This window comes from Leuciscus leuciscus (genome assembly GCF_965113295.1).
Source record: "Leuciscus leuciscus genome assembly, chromosome: 9".
NCBI lineage: Eukaryota > Metazoa > Chordata > Actinopteri > Cypriniformes > Leuciscidae > Leuciscus > Leuciscus leuciscus.
This window is the reverse complement of record NC_138733.1, coordinates 39,767,062-39,786,447: the sequence shown is the minus strand read 5'-3', so window position 1 is coordinate 39,786,447 and position 19,386 is coordinate 39,767,062. Positions and strand designations below refer to the sequence as shown.

Here is a 19,386-nt window from a genome sequence, read left to right as displayed (position 1 = left end):
CTGGCCTCTTACAGATGTGCTTTAAGGCGGCCAGATGACCATGATAAAATATTAAGGCACGTCAGATATTGCTCTGGTGAGCATAGTGCAACACTATTTATTCGTGCAAGCCATGTTTGAATCTAGGCTGGTGTAATTTGACTAGATGATCTTGTTTAAATTCACAACTGTTTGTAAGGATCAGATCAAGGCTTCTTCAGTCATTTAAACTAACCGTGACTCATTTTTAACAAGTCTGCAATACGAAGTCATGCATGCTCTTCTAATGTAAGGCTCACTATAACTAGCCACTGACACTACAGAAAATGTCAGACCTGCTTATAATCTCTCTAACCATTGCCAAGTGTGCGTCGGTTCTGACAAGTGAAAGGCAGCAATGAGCAACTAGAGGAGTGAGGGCAATACATGAATGAATGAATAAATAAAGAACTAGGAGTTTATATTCAGAGCCAATAGCCAATGCAGCAATGATTAAACTGGGCAAGTACATTTTCCAGATCTGGTAAGAACTGTTGCTTCTGTATTTTGACTAAATGAAACCAGATTGTTTATAGAAACTACAGGAAATCCAGCCAGCAGTGCATTATAATAATCTTGAGTTCATGAATGCATGGACTAGCGTTTCTGCATCAGGAACAGAAAGCATGTTTCGTAACTTAGATTTCTCAGGAAGAAGAATGTTGTCAAGCAAAAATCCCTATCAAGCTTGACATCCGGGTAGAAATAGGGACCTCAGTGCATTCATTTTTGCAGCAGCTTATGTTTAAAGGTATCTTTATTTTGTCAGAATTTGATTCAAGTTCACTTTATTTATATAGCACATTTACAACAGCCACTAGGCTGACCAAAGTGCTTTACAGAACCACCAGATAAATAATAAGAAAATAATACCTGCATAAACTTAGCTTGATTGTAGGAAATGACTGACCATGAGAAGCGCCACACCATCATGAGTAGGACAACTCAAGGCAATTTGCGTGCTCAACAGTAAATCAGTCACTATCAGTGTTGCCAACGATTTTCAATGGAAAGTAGCTAAATGCCATTAGATGATGTGCTAACTGTCGGATCTTTACATCCGTTTTCTCTCCTAATCCGTGCTCATATGCTATATTTTAATATAATATATAGTCGATCGTCCAAAAAAGCTATTCTGATTTGCACATTTTCTGTCAGACAATGGAAAAGAGTATGATATACAGTAGTGGTTGACTACGTTTACCAGCAGTGCAAAATGTCCCTAGATTTGTTGCTAGTTTTTTGAAAAAGTCGCTAAATTGGTCTGAAAAGTCGCTAAGTTGCCAACACTGATCTCTATTATATATGACACACTCCTATTCACTGTTAATTTCTCTTACGTGAAGACTTGGTGAGATATTCTGATTCTGATTCTGAATCCATTCGTAGCTGGAAATGTCAGGGAGCTGGAGATGGAAAAGGAAAAGCACCACTCTTTTCTTCAAAAATGTAAAAAGTGTCTACAAAACAAAAGCACAGACAGAAAATACATTACACTCAGAGGTTGTCATGCTTTGAAATCCTGTTTAATAGGCAGTTCGCTAGGTTTTGAAACAAAGCTATACATACACATCAGTGCTTGCATGTTTTTCCTCTTTATACTCAAGTTTAAATGGACATAATTGTCTTTTTACATCAGGTCTCTCGAGTCCTCCGGCGTTCTCCTGGCACTGGTGGTATGTGGTGATGGCCATCGCCGTCGCCGTCGCTCTAGCTGTGCTCTTGGCTGTGTACGTGACCAGGCTGAGGCGGAAGGAGACGCGCTTCGGGTGGGTGGTGATGAGGCTTTTACCGTCTTCTCCATTCAGTGGCCACACACATTTTCTGTGTTTTTCTTTTCAGGATTCTGACAGCAGAGATGTCTATGCTACTATTAAACTTAACTGAAAAATGGCAGGAAATGGCATGTTTCTGAACTCCCTGAAACGCCTCCATTGTAGTCTTGAGTTTCTTCTGGGAATGAACACGTTAAAATATTCCTCATTTAAATAATTCATGCGCTGAATAAAAGGGGCGGGGCCTGGTTGAGTTAGTTAGTAGTCTGTTGAAACTGGGCGGGAGTGAATGTAAGGGGCGGGACATTTCCCAAACACGCTCGACCAATCACAACACACTGATCCATCTGACCAATCAGAGCACATTGTGCTTTTCAGAAGGAGGGGCTTCATAGAGACAGGAACTAAACAGAGCGTTACTGACAGACTGGGAAGAGAGGAGCAGCAACAATGGAGAATATGGAGAAAAATAATTTTTACATTCAAGTATGAAACCTGTTTTAGTAGAGCCCAAAAAACTTTGTAAAAGGGCATAATAGGTCCTCTTAAAGATAGAAACTCTTAAGATGTAATCCTACATTGTTTTTCACCCAAATTGTTCCTCAATTGACTAGACCTGATGACATAATTTTTCCCACGGTTCAAAGACATGTGGCACAGGTGAATTGGAGATATTAATTGTCAGTAGCTGTAAGTGTGAATGTAAGTGTGTGTCTGTGTGTATTAGCACTATGATGGACTGGTCATCTGTCCACAGTGTTTCTCTGCCAATGGCCTGAGATGCTGGAAATAAGCGCCATCATCCATTCATAACCTTATATAGGACATGCGTTTTAATTGCAACATAATTTTGATTCCATGGGGTCAGGCATCATTCTTTTTAGTAAAATTAATTAATGAGAAAATGTGAAATATCTGTTAAGTGTACATATTTTTGTTTAGTAACGTTTACTATAGGTATAATATAGGTATTTAACATTACCAAAAAATACATTGACTGAATAAATGAATGAAAAATACAAAGGGATTCTGTTTCATGTGAAAGATGTATATTTGTGTGTGTTGTACAGTGAGGCATTTGAACCCATGATGGAGAGCGGTGAACTCGTGGTTCGATACCGAGCTCGTCGCACGTACAGCCGACGCACGACAGAAGCTACACGTGAGTTTGCTTTTTCTCTAGCCATTTATGAAACTGTCTGATTCTGAGTCTTTACTTGCACATGAAGCTGTAACTAGAGCAGTAACACCTGGTAAACAAATGGATCAATGAAAGTCTTAGATGGGCTTTAGATTAGAAAATCTCCCTTTTACTTTTACACTGTAAATGATGTCATGGTAAGGTTAACATACTGAGTTAGTATTTTATATCCTCCCATTGTCGCCTTTACAAAGACGCTGTTGTGTTATATTGACTCTCACACCTGCCTGACAGAAAAGTTGAGTGTCAGCATTATATTCGCACAGACTGAAGACTAAAACCTAAACTGTAACACTTTTCTTTAGCTGTCTTGTAAGCAGTGCTATTTCTCTCAGGAAACGTACTATCATAAAATGCATAATTTCATGATGATGTGAAGAATATATGTAAGTTAATGGTCTCAACAGTATTATATGAAGGAAGATCAGCCAACCTCGCTTCTGAGTACACTTGAGATGTGTTCACTGTTGTTTGGCAGAGCTTTGAAGGAAATCAGCATGCACTCATAACCTGGCATCACATTTCACCCTCAAACTGCTGGATCTATTACTGACAGGGACAGATTGACACTGACGTGCCTCAACATGCAGGAGCAACAAAACTGGATAGAAAGAGGGAGAAGTGAACCTAGAGAAAAACAGATGAAGAATTTTTTTTTAGCATAATATTGAAACATGATAAATGGGTGTTGGCTTTAAAACCTGACAGAACCCAACACAAACATTCTTGTACATCTATCTTTGTGAGGACATGAATTGACACAATGCAATCTCTAGCTCCTTAACCTAACCCTACCCATCACAACTAAGTGCCTAAAGCTAATATAACCTTATCCCTAAAACCAAGTCTTGACCCTCAAACAGGCATTTAAAGGGGTTTCAGAAAGAGAGGACCGGACAAAATGTCCTCTATTTACTCTCTTTGTCCTCACTTTGATGGTCTAAAACTCCCAAAGATACAGTAGTTTTACGTGCACACATGAAGAACCTGATTTCACCGAGTAAAACATGTTCCTGGATCAACATCTTTGTTGATCCTGGAACAACATTCCAATCAATCAATCAATCAGATTTGAGGGAAAAGTTTACAGTTTATGTCAAGTTTAGGCTTACAACCAGGGTAAGGTGCTTCTACATCAGTGTTATTCACAGGGTTCGTATGGGTGCTTGAAATCCTTGAAAATGCTTGAATTTTGATGTTGTGTTTTCAAGGTTTGAAAAGTGCTTAAAGTTTGGATAAAATGCTAAAATGCTCACCAATGCTGCACTCCGCTTTGGTCGACGCAGCAACAAAACATCCTGAATATGCAGTGAACACAGCCAAAGTTACAGCACAGTAACTGTAACGTTAACTACCCGCAACTTAAAACCTGCAAACGTTAGCCCAGTGCATAACAACAATCATTGATTGCTGAACAGAAATCGTGTCAGATGTCATACAAGTAGCCTAGCCTACTGTAAGCTTGAGGATGGCCTTATGCAATATTTACACTGCTCTATTCCAGTAGATAAATGTATGTCTAGGCAATGCAAATACATTATTTTTTCTTTCAATTAATATAGGCTATTTATCAGTCTTCTGGGTTAAAATGGAATTACAGGTTGTTGTTGCAATGTCTCAGATTTTGTTCAAACCTTGTCTAACTCAAGAATGTGTCCCAAAACCAAGGCCTGTAAAATATTTCTGTTCAAATCCTATGTCTTCATATTTTCAGCCCTTGAAATTACTTCAGTTTTACAGCCTGAAAATCACATTATCTGGGAAGCAATATTTGGACATTAATATTATTCATAGGCATTATCTACTTAGACAGTGATACATTTTGAAAAATAAAACTTGTGATTTGCTTAAATATCTGATCCTTATGCTATTACGAAACACAATTTTGGCTGTTTATTTAGCATTATCTCTTTTAATGTGATAAAAACACAGAATAATAATTTTGACTATGTATTGGTAATTTACGGTGGTGTAAGGTGCTGGAAAAAGCTTTGAAATGAATCTCGAAAGTGCTTGAAAAGTGCTTGAATTTGACCTTGGAAAAGGTTTTGCGAACCCTGTATTCATCTATCATTTCCCTCTGATTTGAGGGATAAGTTATGACTAGGGTTAGGTTTAGGGTTTGGGATGAGGTAAGGACTACCTTTTCGGACAGGAATGTTGGGAATGAACAAAATATCACAGGAATGAACAAAATATGTTGACCCAGGAACAAGTCCAATTTGGCAAAATTAGGACATGCAGTACACACAGAGAGAGAGAGAGAGAGAGAGAGCGAGAGCGAGAGAGAGAGCGCTTAACTTTCTCTTAACCTGAAATATTCCTTTAACATCAGGGATACATAACCAAGTGCATTTGAATTGTTTTGTTTTTTTCTAATGTTTCCTACAACTTTAAAAACAATTTTACCTCACCTGTGTCATGAGAATGAGTTGAAAGTCAATGAGATGTGTAAAAGTATTTACAAATATTGGCTATACTGTAACTCTCATGCATATCTCAGTGCTGTCATGAGCTCAATCGCTGAAACAAAAGCTGAGTGTTGCTCTAGAGTAGGAACATCTGCATTATCTCAAGGTCTGGTATCTGATCCAGAGATTTCCAGGGAAGCCTGACGTCATGTGTTGTGAGATAGTGAGAGAGTACGGTCATGATGGCGTTCATATGAATGTGAGCTTGTTTTGTAGTAAAAGGTAGAGGGTTTATGTCATCTGGACAAGATCCATAATATTTTGTTTTTGCTCTACTCCCTTTCTATCTTTCATTTGTAGAGCAAAACAATCTTGCAACATCATAGGGTTCTTCAGATTTCTCTTTGGCCGTGTACACACTGCTGCTAAATGCAGTTCCCTATCAGTCGCTCACGTTCAATGTTACGTCCCCCTAGCCTTCAGTGGCATTCAGTTCACCCGTGTTCTGTCAGACAATGCCCCTGTGCTCCAGGCAGAGATTGCAGTCCTACTGGCGAAGGACGCGATCGAGCCAGTCCCTCCAGCCGATATGAAGACCGGCTTCTACAGCCCGTACTTCATTGTACCCAAGAAAGGCGGTGGGTTATGACCAATCTTGGACCTGCGTGTCCTGAACCGGTCCCTTCACAGGCTGCCGTTCAAGATGCTTACACAGAAACGCATTTTCAAGTGCATCCGTCCCCAAGATTGGTTTGCAGCGATCAACCCGGGACCTCATGGAGGCCCGCGTCAAGTCAGTGTTGAACTGGGGGTGGTAGTGGCGCAATGGATAAGACACATGCCTTTGGTGTGAGAGACTCGGGTTCGAATCCACTGTGAGACACCAATGTGTCCCTGAGCAAGACACTTAACCCCTAGTTGCTCCAGAGGCGTGCGACCTCTGACATATATAGCAATTGTAAGTCGCTTTGTATAAAAGCGTCAGCTAAATGAATAAATGTAAATGTAAATGTAAACTGCGTGAGCTCGCTCAGACGCAGAACAGTGGCACCACTGAAACTTTTTCAGAGGCTCCTGGGGCATATGGCATCTGCAGCCGTGGTAACGCTACTCGGATTGCTTCATATGAGGCAGCTCCAACACTGGCTCCACGATCGAGTCCTGAGATGGGTGTGGCAGAGTGGCTCGTGCCGGGTTACTATTACCCCGCACTGTCACCAAACTCTCAACTTGAGGTCGGATCCTTCGTCCCAGGTGTTCCCCTAGAACAAGTGTCCAGGCATTCTGTGGTCACCACGAATGCCTCTGCCACCGGCTGGGGGGCCACTTACAACAGGTCTGTGGACTGGGCCTCAACTGCATTGGCACATCAACTGCCTCGAGTTGTTAGCAGTACACCTTGCGCTGGGCCGCTTCAAAACGCTGCTACTAGGCAAGCATGTATTGGTCCGTACGCACAGTAGTGCAATCATTGCATACATCAACCGCCAGGGTGGTCTACACTCCCGCAGCATGTCACAACTCGCCCGCCATCTCCTCCTTTGGAGTCAGATGCATCTGAGGTTGCTTCATGCGTTCATATTCCGGGCCTGCGTCCCGTTCGCGCTCTGCACCTATACATGGACAGAACGCAAAGCCTCAGGACCTCAGACCAGCTCTTCGTCTGTTACGGAGGCCAGCAGAAGGGAAAGGCTGTCCCTGAGCAGAGGATGTGCCTTGCCCACTCAGGTTGAGACCCCACTCCACTAGGAGTGTCGCTTCTATTCGCACTTTTGGGAATACTTCGACTCGGCGCAGTAAAAAGTCACGCCTGATCCTCTTCCTCTCACTTCTGTCAATAGTGGGAAGAGGATCAGACGTGACTTTTTACTGCGCCGAGTCAAAGTATTCCCAAAAGTGCTATTCCGCCATACATTATAGTTATCCTTTTTAACCCGCTTAGAAAAGCGCCACGTTTTATTTTGTGTCACCATACTTGGTCGTATAACTACTCGTGTAACTGTTTTTAAATAGGGAAAACGTTGATATGTTTGGTCACTTCTAAATTCATTGCTGTCAGATACCATTGAATATACTGGGCTAAGCAAAGTGCTATCAAAGTGTCACCGCGCGCCAGAGCGATTAAGTGCACGCACTGAGATGAGAGAGGTATGTATCAACTCGTCTTAGTTAAGGGAATAACATAGTTTAATATGAAAAACGGTGGAGTATCCCTTTAACTTCCAATCAAAAACATAGCACGTTAAGCGAACCCTACAAATAATATAAGAGAACGTTTTTCCCGAACCACTTCCAGACACGATTATCATTAGGGTTGGGTACCGAACTCTAATGGCACCGACTGAATTACGTCGGTACTACCGAGTAACAATTCACATTAAATCAATCGGCGCCATTGATTTCGGTACGTGACGCTCGTGGTGTTTTTCAGCCTCTGCAGTCTCACTATATGAGAACATGAAAAATGTCCAAAGCCGCTCTGAGAGTCACTGAAGTTCATCAGCATTTTACATTTCATTTAAGAAAAACTATCGTTATATCATTAACACCACAACCCGTCAAAAAAAAAGTTTGGTTTAACTTAATAATATATTACTGTTGTACATTTAGATATCGCAAGTTAATAATAATACTAACACTAATAAAAATAAATTATCGAAAAATAATTTTTAAGGAATAATCCCACTTTTTCTTCTATGTTGTAATTTTAACAGTATAAAGCTCAGTTGTGCCGCATTTTGCTTGACAAAAAAAGTTTAATTTCATATAAAAGATCAATTAAATTAATGTTTTATGTCTTCATTTGATTACTAGAAAATTCACAACAAAACATTTCATAGAATTTTTTGTATTTATTATTATTACTAAAATGGTTGTTTTTATTCATATTCAACACATTCATCATAGACAATGGCAGACAGCGACCAAGGCAGCTCTGGCATAATGTCAATAACACTTATATAAATGACTTACAGTTTCTGTACAGTTTTTGAGGTAAACATGCCTAAAGTACCGAAAAAAGGTACCGGTACCGGTTAAAATGTGAACGGTACCTAACCCTAATTATCATGCATTTAGTGTCAACAGATATCACCTTTAACTCACTTTGGCTGATAGTATGTCACTTGTGTGATTGTATTACAATACAAAGAGAAAATGTCAATGTCAAAGACAATATTCTCTCTAAAGAATAGGACTATATTGTTTGTATGTCATGATGTTGAAAACGTTCTCAAAGAGGCTTTGAAAACTGATGCTAATCTCTCAGGTGGCTCGTTCTTTTCTCAGTAAACTCTCTGGGGATCAGCGATGAGCTCAAACAAAAGTTACAGGACGTGATGGTGGACAGACATAAGCTAACGCTGGGAAAAACACTCGGGGAAGGTGAGCGTTACATGACTGCTGTAGGGATCTGTATCCTGTACTGACTCACGATCAGATCAGATAAAGGCTTGTGTGTGTGTGTGTGTGTGCAGGTGAGTTCGGCTCTGTTATGGAGGGTTTACTCACTCAGGAGGACTCTGTGCTCAAAGTGGCAGTGAAGACCATGAAAAGTGAGTCAATAACGCCCACAGCATCTCTAAAAACACATGCAATCATTTCCATCCGACTAACTTCATCCTCCTGCTGTGTTTTGGTCAGTTGCTATCTGCACTCGCACAGAAATGGAAGATTTCCTGAGAGAAGCAGCGTGCATGAAGGAGTTCGATCATCAGAATGTCATGCGGCTTCTAGGTAAGTGGGGTCACACTTTCAGTAAAACACTAAACAATCTCCTGACAGAAACCTACAAGAAAGTTTTTGCTCATTTCTCCTCCATGTCACCAAATACAGTAACAGGAGATGGTCACATGACACCACTCCTATTGGTAGTCAACTAATCTTCAGTAGTTTGTAGATTAGCTTAGTCTAACTGACTGATATTTTAGTAAAAACAAGGTATTGCATATCACTAAGACACATTTCTCAATACTTCAAAACTCTTTACACAATTCTCCTAACCAACTTTCAACTTGGAACAGCAATTAATTTCACATTCAAAAGGCACTAAAACTACCAACACACTTCATAGATGTCTCAAAACTTTTTCTTTTGTAAAATTTCTTTACAAAACAAGAATGACACTCTCTACTGCTTATGATTGACTGCAGTTTGTTACATAGTCCATGTTTACATTACAGTACAAAATTATTTTTCAAAGTTTTCCTCTTTTGTATACATGGTAAGTACATTGAAATTGGGTTAATTAAATTGAGTAGGTGTTCAGATACCTCTAATTGCTTGATAATATTTCATTTTTTAGACTTAGAATATATTTCAATATGTTATTACTGTAGAAATTTAGCGAATTTGTCTTATTCAGTTTTGTATTATGCTAGGTTTTGAACTTAAGTTTAATAGTTTTGAGAAGAGTATGCAAACGTGCAAATTGGTCTGTAGGTTCAGTGGGTTTTGGTGGTGTTTGTATCTAAGTGAGAAAAGAGGTGATGTAATTTGAAAGATGTTGTCATTGAATGCATTTGTGCCAAAGCAATGATAAATGATCCAGAGTTAAGCCCACATAGACTGCTGTTTTGATCATTGAGTGAAGAGTTGAAAAAGTGACCTAAGTATTGAGAAATGTGTCTTAGAGATTGTAAAAACTGGGTTACACTTTATTTTACAGTATGTGTACTTACAGTGTAGTTTTTTTTACAACTCATCCGTTTAAATTATATTAAGCTTTAAAGTTCTGCATAATTAAGGGAGTGGCCACTTGAGTGACTGGTGGATTGCCGCTGATGTTACTACTAAAACTGTAATAGAATTATTAATTAGCTCAAAATATAAACTGACATCAAGTCAACATTTTGATCTGTGCCTCTGCTTATGAATCATTTTTTTTCAAACAGAATTCTTTGTCCTGACGTTAGCTCCGCACGTCTGCGGGGTCCTCTTTTTTACAAAGCTTTCTCCATTGGCGTGGTTGATCTTCATGTCTTCCTTCAGTCGGTCGAGTCGGTCTAGCTGCGCCTCTTTGGTCGTCCCCATGGTCGGCGTCTTCGGGGATTTATCCGCCGGGCCACTGAGTCCGTGTCGCTCCATAAGACGTGTCTGTCGTAGTCGCGCTTCTGGCATCGTCTCCTTGATTATGGTCGCATGGATCATCCATGCCGCAACTAAACCTGTGCTTTTGCGTCGAGGTAGAACAGAATATTCAGTGTGAAATAATGCAGGACAAGACTTGATTTTTTTTGCTTCAGGATTTGATTAGATCGTGAAAATCCACGTCATGTCATAGGCTATGTTCTTATTAGTAGCTTTACAATTACTACAATTATTTACAAATATGTTCATATTTAGGGTAAGGAGGTTGTTTAAATCACATGCGTGAAGAATTAAACTTTGATGTGTAACTTGTCCTGCAGACATGAATGCTCAGGCAGTTTGATGAGGAGAAGTGTGCTGTTACTTTACTGAGCCGTTAGACTGACGCTGTATTCAGAAAATGTGAGAAATGTGTTTGTGTGATAGGTGTGTGTCTGCAGACAGTGGAGAGTGAAGGCTATCCGTCTCCTGTTGTCATTCTCCCCTACATGAAGCATGGAGACCTGCACAGCTACCTGCTGTACTCCAGACTCGGAGACACTCCTGTGGTGAGTTCACGCGCACCGAAACACTGGAAGAGATAAAAAGTGAAAAAGAGAACCAAAAAAGTTCCCTTTAAAATAAAAAAAACCTCTGCCATTATTTACTTGCCCTCATGTCATCCTAACCGGTATGACTTTCTTTGTTCATGCTGCTCTTTTTCTTATAAGCAATATAAAAATATCACCTTTTTTTGTGAGTAAATGAGGACTTTTGAACTCTTCAGAAAAAAAAACAGTTAAATATTTGGGATTTTATGCTCAGATTTGAAACATTGGCTCATTCAGACACATCTGTGACACAGCCTATCCTATCTTGCACCAACGCTACTAAAACGAGTCTTTTTTTCACAGTGGTTACACCATTGGTTATGAATGCAAACACTGTGAAGCAAGTCGTTCACAGTGAATGATTCTGTCAAGATCAAACTAATGACCAGTTTGTTTTGAGGCACATTCTCATGGTCAGAGTTGGGAAACTCCTTTGCTATCATAAATTAAGTTCCTCTGTCTAAAGGACAGACGTGAGGCACACGCTCACAATACATTGTCTCAGGAACATGTTGTACCGCAAAGTGTTTTTTAACGCCCACTAGTCTATAATTTTTGTTATTGTCAATGTGTACGTGTCTGATGTCAGAGCAGTTTCTGGGACAGTCTCTGGCGCCACCTTCCTGTCACACCAAGAACACACAAAAACATCTAATGACAAATGTTACATTACACTGGACGATGCATTAGCTTTCTACAGCAGTTTGAAGACCAAAATCATTACTGCTTTAAATATCTAAAATATCTTTGTCTCCTGTGTGTAGTATCTGCCCTCTCAGATGCTGGTGAAGTTCATGACAGATATCGCCAGAGGAATGGAGTACCTGAGTGCCAAAAATTTCATTCATAGAGACCTAGCAGCTCGAAACTGCATGTGGGTGAAATAAACACACACACACACACATTCTTGTAAATCTATCTTTATGAGGACTAGCCGCTTACCCTAACCTTACCCATCACAAATAAGTGCCAAACCCGACCCCTGACCCTAAACCTATCCTTAACCTAATTATAACCTGATCCCTAAAACCAAGTCTTGACCCTCAAACAGGCCTTTAAAGGCTCTCAGAAACTGAGGACTGGCCAAAATGTCCTCACTTTACTCTCTTTGTCCTCACTCCAATGGTCTAAAACTCAAACTGGTCCTCACAAAGATAGTTGTACAAGTACACACACACACACACACACACACACACACACACTTTCTACTTACAGAACCACAGATATGGACATGCAATATTGATTCGAGTTTTTTTCTTCCCCTCTCTGCTAACCAGGTTAAATGAGAACATGAATGTGTGTGTGGCTGACTTTGGCTTGTCTAAGAAGATCTACAATGGGGACTACTACAGACAAGGGCGCATCTCTAAGATGCCTGTCAAGTGGATCGCCATTGAGAGTCTGGCAGACAGAGTCTATACCACTAAGAGTGATGTGGTAAGATAAATAGATAAAGACTGAGGAAGAACTGATTCATATCATTAGTAGTGGACATGATTTTGATCCCTATTGGAGAGATAATTTCAGTTTTGCAGCCATAGGTCGGGAGGTGAAGCAACTCCAGGATAAGACTAGGAAGATGTGCTTCGCATTTAAAAACACATTTCAATAGATTTCCTTGAAATAGTTTCAAGTTACGTCTCAATCAAGCGGCAACATTCTAATCTGAAAAATGAAGCCTACCCGGAAGTGCGAAAAACTGCAGTACATCGAAAATCCGCTAGGGGAAGGTCCCAAAAGGGAGCAAATGTCCATACACCCCCATGTTAAAATGTCCGTTTTCACAGCATAAATTCATGTTTTTACAGGTTGGTCCCATGGACTTTTATTGTATTTTTCGATAGGTTCCGAGTGCCTGACAACTGTGAGGGGGGTGAATTTTTTTCTAACTCGTTAGTTTAGATCGTATTTAGATATAAAATGTATGACAAATAAGGGCGCGATTGACAGCTTGATTGACAGCTGACAACGAGCATAGGCTGCGCCGAGTGGAATTCCTGAAATTTGACGTCTCGGCCATGATCTGACACAACACATCATACCTGTAAGTTATCGTTTCTGAACATTTGTATTGAAATATGGCTCCGCCCATAGTCCCCATAAACGGCCTCAAAACCGATCTTCAGAAGTCTATGGGTGACGTCACAGACGCTTTGTCCATATTTTTTACAGTCTATGGTCTCAACGCACAACCTCCACATCCCAAGCCAGAGTTTTTGCCCAGTCATTTTTGACCAAAAAATTTGACGTTTTGTTTTTTGTAAGAATTGTTGTGTTACAAAACTTGGTAAAGGTTTTGGCACTTGCTATGTGAACACAATTTGTAATTAAATTTGGAACACAACTAGTTTAGGTTTATGGCTTTGAGTTTCTCAGAGTTTTAGAGTAAAACATATTTTGGAAAATATATTTCATATAAAATTTTAAAATAGTATTTTTTTTTAATGTATTTTTCATAATAAGAAACTTCACTTTTTTTAGCTTTTAAGATTTTTCACTTCAGCAATTCTCTGCCAAGTTTCTTCTTTAAAAAGAAATCAAACTTAAGTCTGTGCTCTAAAGCGTTCAATATTTACAACAGTTTAAGTTGGAAATTTCATTTTCAGGTCAATGCTCAAAAAGTGTTTAACAGGCAATACGTTCACAAACGTAATTTCGGGATCTAATCTTTCAATTAACTGCCGGGGCATGTAAGCAGCCGCTCACCTTGTTCTGGCATCCGCTGTTTTGGCATCCCTCCACCTCCCCACCTCCACCAAACATCATTTAGGCGTCTTGCTTCCTCGAGGCCCTCCACTGCGGACAGCAAGCCAAATACGCTTAACCTTATTAGCTTAAAGATTATATGGGCAAACAAACTTGTGAAATGGATCATAGCTATTCCATAAATATAAGTTAGTACCATAAAACCCCTAAAAAATACAACATTTTAAATAAAAAAATATTATCAAACAAAAAAAAACAGAAACACATTGGATCATATGACACATCTGTTTCGCCTATATGCTATTATTACGGAGAAAGCAGATCCTAGAACAGCAGTTATGTGGGCAGTTTTTCACTCTGAAAGCCATCAGAAGCAACAGCAGACAGTGGTTGAAGCACTAGTTCACACTAGACAAGAGCAATAAAAACAATTACAAAGTACAGAGGGATTCAGAACTGAGCTTAATATGTCTGCCTGGTCTATTATTGCATGTTATTCCAAAGACAGTTTGAGTATCATTTGCTGTTCTCTTTCTCAGAGTTCATATTGTTTATTGAAGATGCATTTGTGTGTCCCGCAGTGGTCATTTGGAGTGACAATGTGGGAGATTGCGACTCGAGGTCAGACGCCGTACCCTGGAGTGGAAAACAGTGAAATCTATGATTATCTGAGGCAGGGCAACCGTCTGAAACAACCTCCGGACTGCCTGGACTGCATGTGAGTATGCCTGTCAAAAACCTGAAAGGCTTTTTACACTATGCTTAGACCTGGCTTAACATATGTTTAACCCCTGGTTAAAACCACTTCCAACCTCAGCTTAAGGATTGCTTCACACTTGTCATTATGAAAGGAGGTAGCACCGCTGGGTAATGAGAGTAATACAATAAACCAGGGCTCTTTAAAAGCCTCTAGTGACACCAAAGGGAATTGAAAATATAATGATAGTTTCCAAACTGGTAAACAATTCAGTCAGTGGATTTGGTTGTGGCACAGCAGTAGCACTCTAGCCCTATTCGGACGGGACGAGTTTAACATGGAGAGGTGGGGTAAAGTAATAATTACCAGAGCTTCTCAGTGATTTTAGTCCCGTCCGAATGTGCATCTCAGCGATCATTACGGACAATAGCAATAAAGATTACGAAGACTTTTACCTTCAGTGAAAAGGTCTGGAAAAATGACCTCAGGTAATACTAATCCCCTGCGAATAAACCCACTGTTGTAAATATTCTGTAATTTCCTGTTTAAAAGTGGTTTTCCACGGCTTTTCAAGTCTGGATGGGCTTAAAAAAGCATTCAGTTGCGTTCTAGACGCTGGGACGAGTCTGTGGAAAAACTCAAGTGTTTTCTACACCATTCAGATCAAAAAGAAGGTCGAAAGCACTTCTTTTAGTGTTAGGTAAGTGCCTATTACCAATATAATCCAACCTTACACCCTGATGAAGGCATGTAGCCGCAACACCTAGGTGTACTTCTCACCAATTTTCAAGTAAGCCAGGAATGAAATAAAGGCTTTTTAACTTTTTTCACTAACATTCGAGTGCCTTGGAATTCTTGTCTTCAGATAATCCAACCTTAATTTAATTAATACATAATTAATTAACTGGACCTAACTGTTTATATATAAATATAGGTTAAATGTGTTTGCGCATGTGATATCAGAAAGCAATGTAATACGCACACGACGACAGGAAAGTGACGATGGTGCGTAAATCGAGTTACTCTCGATTTTTTTTATATAAACCATCCCCTCTACTGCTCTCAAATATTTTTCATGTTACATTGAAACACACCGCGTCCAATCACGAGACAAGCGATGTTTGACGTCCTTGACATCTCTGTGTCTCTCTCTGTTTTCCACAGCTATTCCCTGATGTTTTCCTGCTGGCTGTTGAGCCCGAAGGACAGACCGAGCTTCCAGATCTTGTGCGGTGAGCTGGAAAAGGTCCTGGAAGATCTTCCGAGCCAAGACCCGGATGAGATACTGTATGTCAATATGGAGGAGACCTCTGGAGAACTGGGGGCCGTGGGGGGCCGTGACCCCTTAACGGGGGGTGTCCCCTGTGTTCTCGGGGCCCTGAAGGGTTCGGGCTCTGTGGCCACTGTAGAGGTCCACCACCCCAGCCGGTACGTGATCTGCCCCCAGCATGAGAACCAGCGCCTGCTCACCGCAGACTCCCTGGAGAGCCTGAACCTCACGGGCTCCGCACCCGTCCCGCTACTGCAGCCCTCGTCCTGCTCCACTCCAGTGCCGCCCTCGGAGACTCAGTCCTCAGAGGAAAGAGTCGAAATGAAGAAAGTGCCCTGGCAGGGATGATGATGCCCAGACTGCTGAGCTATTGCTCCTACCCCATCACTTTGCACAGACACTCCACACACTCCACACACTCCACATTCAGCGTTTAAATATGCAAATATGTTTTTCTTTGCATTCCCAATTGTCATTTCTGTTCAGTGTAGGTTATAAGAAGTCATAATCAACTTTCTGTCTTGCACTGTGTCGTAACCAGAAAGGATGTGATAAGTTTCCAGTGACAAAGTAATTTTACAAAATTTTGCTCAAAACAAAATGGCTGCTCACTGGCATATTTAGCAGTGTTTGCTTACTGTTTCTCATACTCAGGGTTGGGAATTTGAACACCCCCCTAGCCCTGTATATTACACTTCGGTTGTAAGGCTTGTTGCTGTTACTTTTCAATGAGACACAACTTTAAAGAGTAACTTAGACTTGCATTGAAGGAGAGGCCTGAGCCCTATCTAGCGATTGAGGCTTGATAACCACGTAACACCCTAGTAAACACATGGAAATGCTACTCCATTTGTTGTGGTAGGGCTACGGCAACACAACAGAAACAAATCTTGTTTGCTTTTATCACATCACAGCTGGTTAGGACATGGTGTTGGACTCCAAAACGTTCAGATATTCAGCACCCCTACTGCAGCCTTATGAGACTGATATCAGTCAACTGGGATCTGACCAGTTAAAGCCCTTTTCTGTGAGGTCTAAGCTCATGGGATATATTGATCACACCAACTCAGGAGGTGATTGGATTCACAGTGACCAATGACACAAAGCTCAGACTCAGCAAATGCCGGGGAACTAGCTTGACACTGCCACTCCGTAGACTGGGATGGAACTGGTCAAAGACTGAATCTGTGTCCTTGACATAAACTCTCTCAAGTCTCCTGACCAGCATCTTTTTCCAAAGAAACACATGGAGGATGACGATTACATTCCATGTTTGGTCTAACATGTCAAACCAAATCCTCAGTGAGTGTGTGCGTGACCTGGAGACACACTCGCGCTAACCTACGTGCTAGCGTACATTTTGATAACTCTGTTTCAAAGGTTTTCTGAGTCAAAAGGTTGGTTTTTTTATGCATTGATTTGAGACCAATTTTGTGGTTTCTGTCAAGATTCGCAGGTTTAGAGGAGTAGACTAGACTAAGGTCTTTGCTTCTCAGAGACCCTGCCCCAGACTCAAGCACAGTATTTTTTTACTTGTTTCCTAATGGTTTTTTTGTTTTTTTTGTAAATTTGATATTTTGCACTAATCATTTTTTTGTCAGTGTATTGGTTGTTTATCTTTTGTTTATACATTTTGTATCTGATATGGACATTTAGACAATGTATGATAGTAAAACATTTACCATAATATTATCATATTATGATAAAATAAAAATAAAAAAAAATTTAAATAGAGTTTCCAAATAAGGTCAAATGCAGATGACATTTAGCTGATTGTTATTTTGCCATTTTATTTGCTAAAAATGGTCTTTTGTTAAAATCATTTCTTCCACTCAGCCTTTAATCTAATCTGAAATTTAAATAAGTGAATTAAACGTTCTGAAACGATCATCATAGAACCAATGTTTGGAAAAAAAGATGATTATGGATGTATGTGGTACTAGTAAGATTGACTGAGGTACTTTAAGCCACAGTGCTTTAGATACATACAGCATTTTATGACAAATGATATACTATCTAAATGATGTTCATGTATGCCAGTGCACCGTTGGGATCATCTATGTAAAATGTTTTGCTGTCTACACACCTTTTAGTGTATGAAATATTGGTCCAATATTAACTTGACAGCACAAAACCCCCTGCAAAATGTCGTCGGTCACCTTTTGTGTATATTTGCATGCTCACATTTTCAGCACATTTTCTTTCATGATGTGGAACACTGTGTGTAAATACATGGATTTGAAGTGTCTCATGTGACCTCAGCTGAAGAGGACAAATTGAAACCCCTTTTGCGTGTGGTATTTCAATGCAAAAACCTGCATGTTATTCGCTAACTATCGGCAATCTGGAGGCCAGATGAATGGCCATCTATGAGTCGTTCAGTTTAAATTCATTGTCATTTGTTGTTCACACAGACAGTCCTTTCCCTAGGTAAATTAGGCTCATTATAGATTGTGCTTTATTCACAAATACAGAATTTTATTTAATATTACATTTAATATTCTGCTGATTGTCAGTAAATCAGCCAATGAGGATCAAATGGTGGGGAAAAGAATTATAACCGGCCAATTTTTATGTACCGAAAAGTGCAGTGACATAAGTACAAATGTTGTTTTATCAAAATATGAATTCATCAACAGAAGCACGCACTTCAAAGTGCCTTTGAAAGCCAGTATTTCGCCTTAAAATGGCTGTTATGGTGCACAAATGTTTAGCTTTGGGTTTATATGTCTAATGTTGTCTAGATAACATCAATGTCATTATTGTGATTTTGATAAGCTTTGTATTAAAATAAATACTACCTGCACAGTTGAGGATTTGTGTGTGTGTGTGTGTGTGTGTGTGTGCGTGCGTGCGTGCGTGCGTGCGTGCGTGCGTGCGTGGGTGCGTGTGTGTGTGTGTGTGATAATGATTGCACAATTATGTAAAAAAGAGACTTGCTTATAGTTGTTATTGAGTAACAACATTAATTGATGGAAATATGAATATTTGTATAATATACAAATGAATATAGCAGAACTGGAGAACACAATGTTAAGTTTTTATGAAGGCAGAAGGATTAAAGCAATGCAGGAGTTACTTTGATAGTAGAATAGAGGATTGAAAGGCTGAATGATAACTGGTTTCTTGACAGGCAGGAGATGATACATGCACACACACACACACACACACACACAAGCAGATGAGACGAAGATCACGGAGAGGAATACCAGGAGATAAGGCGATCACCTTACGGAAAGAAAATGTATTTCCACTTCCATATTTTCATCAATATATTAAATGGTTAAAATACATTGAAAAATATATGGAGTAACATATTGCCTTATGTATTATTCAATACATTGTAATATATAAGGAAATACTGCTTTTCATATATTGAAAAATATGTGAATCCACGTTGTTTTTACTATGTAGCACTAATGTGAATTCACAAGAGTTAGTTTTACTCAATTTGTTGTGTTTCTGCTACACAAAGTTTTTGAGTTGAGTTTTACGAGGAAGGTTAATTGGTCAAACACAAATGAGTTGAGTTCAAAATACTCATAACTCGGATGCAAATAGTTGCCTTAAATATTTTTTAGTTAAACCGAGGCAATATTTTTACAGAGTGTGGAAACTGACTGTCTTAAA

General features: G+C 39.8%; 1 protein-coding gene and 1 long non-coding RNA gene across 2 annotated transcripts in view; one reads left to right on the top strand and one right to left on the bottom strand.

Annotated features, from left to right (window-relative positions):
• The window catches only part of axl (AXL receptor tyrosine kinase), a 45,643-nt gene extending 27,076 nt beyond the window's left edge, over nt 1–18,567 (top strand). The window contains exons 11-20 of the mRNA XM_082181116.1: nt 1,658–1,787; nt 2,864–2,955; nt 8,694–8,789; nt 8,882–8,959; nt 9,048–9,140; nt 10,920–11,041; nt 11,848–11,957; nt 12,361–12,520; nt 14,371–14,507; nt 15,651–18,567. Of these exons, the coding sequence (XP_082037242.1) occupies nt 1,658–1,787; nt 2,864–2,955; nt 8,694–8,789; nt 8,882–8,959; nt 9,048–9,140; nt 10,920–11,041; nt 11,848–11,957; nt 12,361–12,520; nt 14,371–14,507; nt 15,651–16,104 (1,472 nt within the window). The 3' untranslated portion in view covers nt 16,105–18,567. The remainder of the gene's footprint in view (nt 1–1,657; nt 1,788–2,863; nt 2,956–8,693; nt 8,790–8,881; nt 8,960–9,047; nt 9,141–10,919; nt 11,042–11,847; nt 11,958–12,360; nt 12,521–14,370; nt 14,508–15,650) is intronic.
• Nucleotides 3,656–4,858, bottom strand: LOC309507051. Its single transcript, XR_014209009.1, has 2 exons — nt 4,733–4,858; nt 3,656–4,445 (listed from the first exon to the last, which is right to left on the bottom strand). It is a non-coding gene; the product is annotated as an uncharacterized lncRNA (long non-coding RNA).
• Nucleotides 18,568–19,386: the final 819 nt, after the last annotated feature.